Source organism: Chinchilla lanigera, unplaced genomic scaffold, assembly GCF_000276665.1.
Source record: "Chinchilla lanigera isolate Chin_1 unplaced genomic scaffold, ChiLan1.0 scaffold00094, whole genome shotgun sequence".
NCBI classification, from domain to species: domain Eukaryota; kingdom Metazoa; phylum Chordata; class Mammalia; order Rodentia; family Chinchillidae; genus Chinchilla; species Chinchilla lanigera.
Genome location: NW_004955495.1, coordinates 4,577,178 through 4,578,432, shown reverse-complemented (window position 1 = coordinate 4,578,432; position 1,255 = coordinate 4,577,178). Strand labels below are relative to the sequence as shown.

The window sequence follows — 1,255 nt, the reverse complement described above, 5'->3', positions numbered from 1 at the left end:
TGCCTTCTTCAAGAGTTTTATTGAATATCTTGGAGCCAAAGGAAAGAGCCTGTCTTCACGGGTCCCGGGATGGGTCTGTCCCACGCCCGCCTTTTCTCCGGAGCATCGGTGTATGTAGCCATTGACCAGGTCTGCATGGGGCCCTTCAGGGGTCTCTGATTCCTTTTGTGGCTTTGGGGAACCCTCTTGGCCTGGGCTATTTTGAGGTGCCTGGGCCAGGAGAGACCCTGACTGTAGAGATGGCGTGGGCCGGCCCGGGGCTGAGGCGAGGTTTGGTTGCTGGCTGTGGCAGGCGGGTGGGGGGCTGGGGGAAAGAGGTACAGTAGACCCTCTGGGCCTTCTGGTCCTCCCTGGGGGTGTCCAGCGCCTTCCCCTGTCCAGGCCAGGCGTTGCTCCTCTTTGGGACCTCCCGGGGCCGGTACAAGACATTGCTGTAGAATGGATTTTCTAAGGGGGGAGGCGACAAGAATTAAGAGGAGGCGGTCAGCCAGGTGTTATGGCACCCACCTATCATCCCAGCACCCTGGGAGGCTGAGGCAGGAGGATCCCAACTTCAAGTCCAGCCTGGGTAACTTAGCAACTCAGTGAGACCCTGTTTTAAAATAAAAAGGGCTGGGGATGGAGCACAGTGCATAGGCCCTGGTTCTACCCCCAGTACTGCGAAAGAAAAGTGACAGTCACTTAGGAGAGGCTGGAGCTCTCAGCTCGTCTTGGGGTACTTCGTCTCTATTCCTGAAGGACATGGGAGTAGAAACAGCCTTCTCCACCCCGCTCGGCTGCACAGCCCACCTTCCTTTTGGCGCGAGCGGGGGTGCAGGACTCGCGCATCCTCATCCCGTGGCTGCAGTTTCCACCTCGGCCACGAGGGGGCAGTGTCGCAGCGCACTCTCACCTGAGTCCTTTCGCTGGCAGTAGCAGCGGCCCCAGACCCCAGCGACCAGCACCGCGACAGCAGCCGTGGCCACGCCCCCGGCCACCAGCAGCACCCAAAGGAGTCCTTGGGGGACAAGGGGTGGGTGAAGGGAGGTAGCACAGAGCGTGGGGCGGGCTGAGGCAGGGACACGAGGGCGGGGCTCACCTGAGACCCTGGGTGTCCCGTTCTGGTTCTGTTGTGAGCCATCTGTAGGGAAGAAATCTATGTCACTTGACTGGCACCTGCGCGTCCGCCGCCTGCACCCCCAGGCTGAGCGCTCCCTGCCCGCCCACGCAGAACGCGGTGTGCTTCTCCCGCTCCGCTGTCTGAATTCAGGAGGAT

General features: G+C 61.0%; 1 protein-coding gene across 5 annotated transcripts in view; it reads right to left on the bottom strand.

Annotated features, from left to right (window-relative positions):
- Tmigd2 (transmembrane and immunoglobulin domain containing 2) overlaps window positions 1-1,255 on the bottom strand; it is a 17,182-nt gene continuing 15,927 nt past the window's right edge. For 3 of the 5 annotated variants that reach the window (XM_013505333.1, XM_013505331.1, XM_013505334.1), the window contains 3 exons: window positions 1,079-1,120; window positions 893-997; window positions 1-447 (listed from right to left, as the gene is read on the bottom strand). In XM_013505333.1, the coding sequence (XP_013360787.1) occupies window positions 18-447; window positions 893-997; window positions 1,079-1,120 (577 nt within the window). In that variant the 3' untranslated portion in view covers window positions 1-17. The remainder of the gene's footprint in view (window positions 448-892; window positions 998-1,078; window positions 1,121-1,255) is intronic. The other 2 variants (XM_005405795.2, XM_013505332.1) reach the window with 2 other exon arrangements.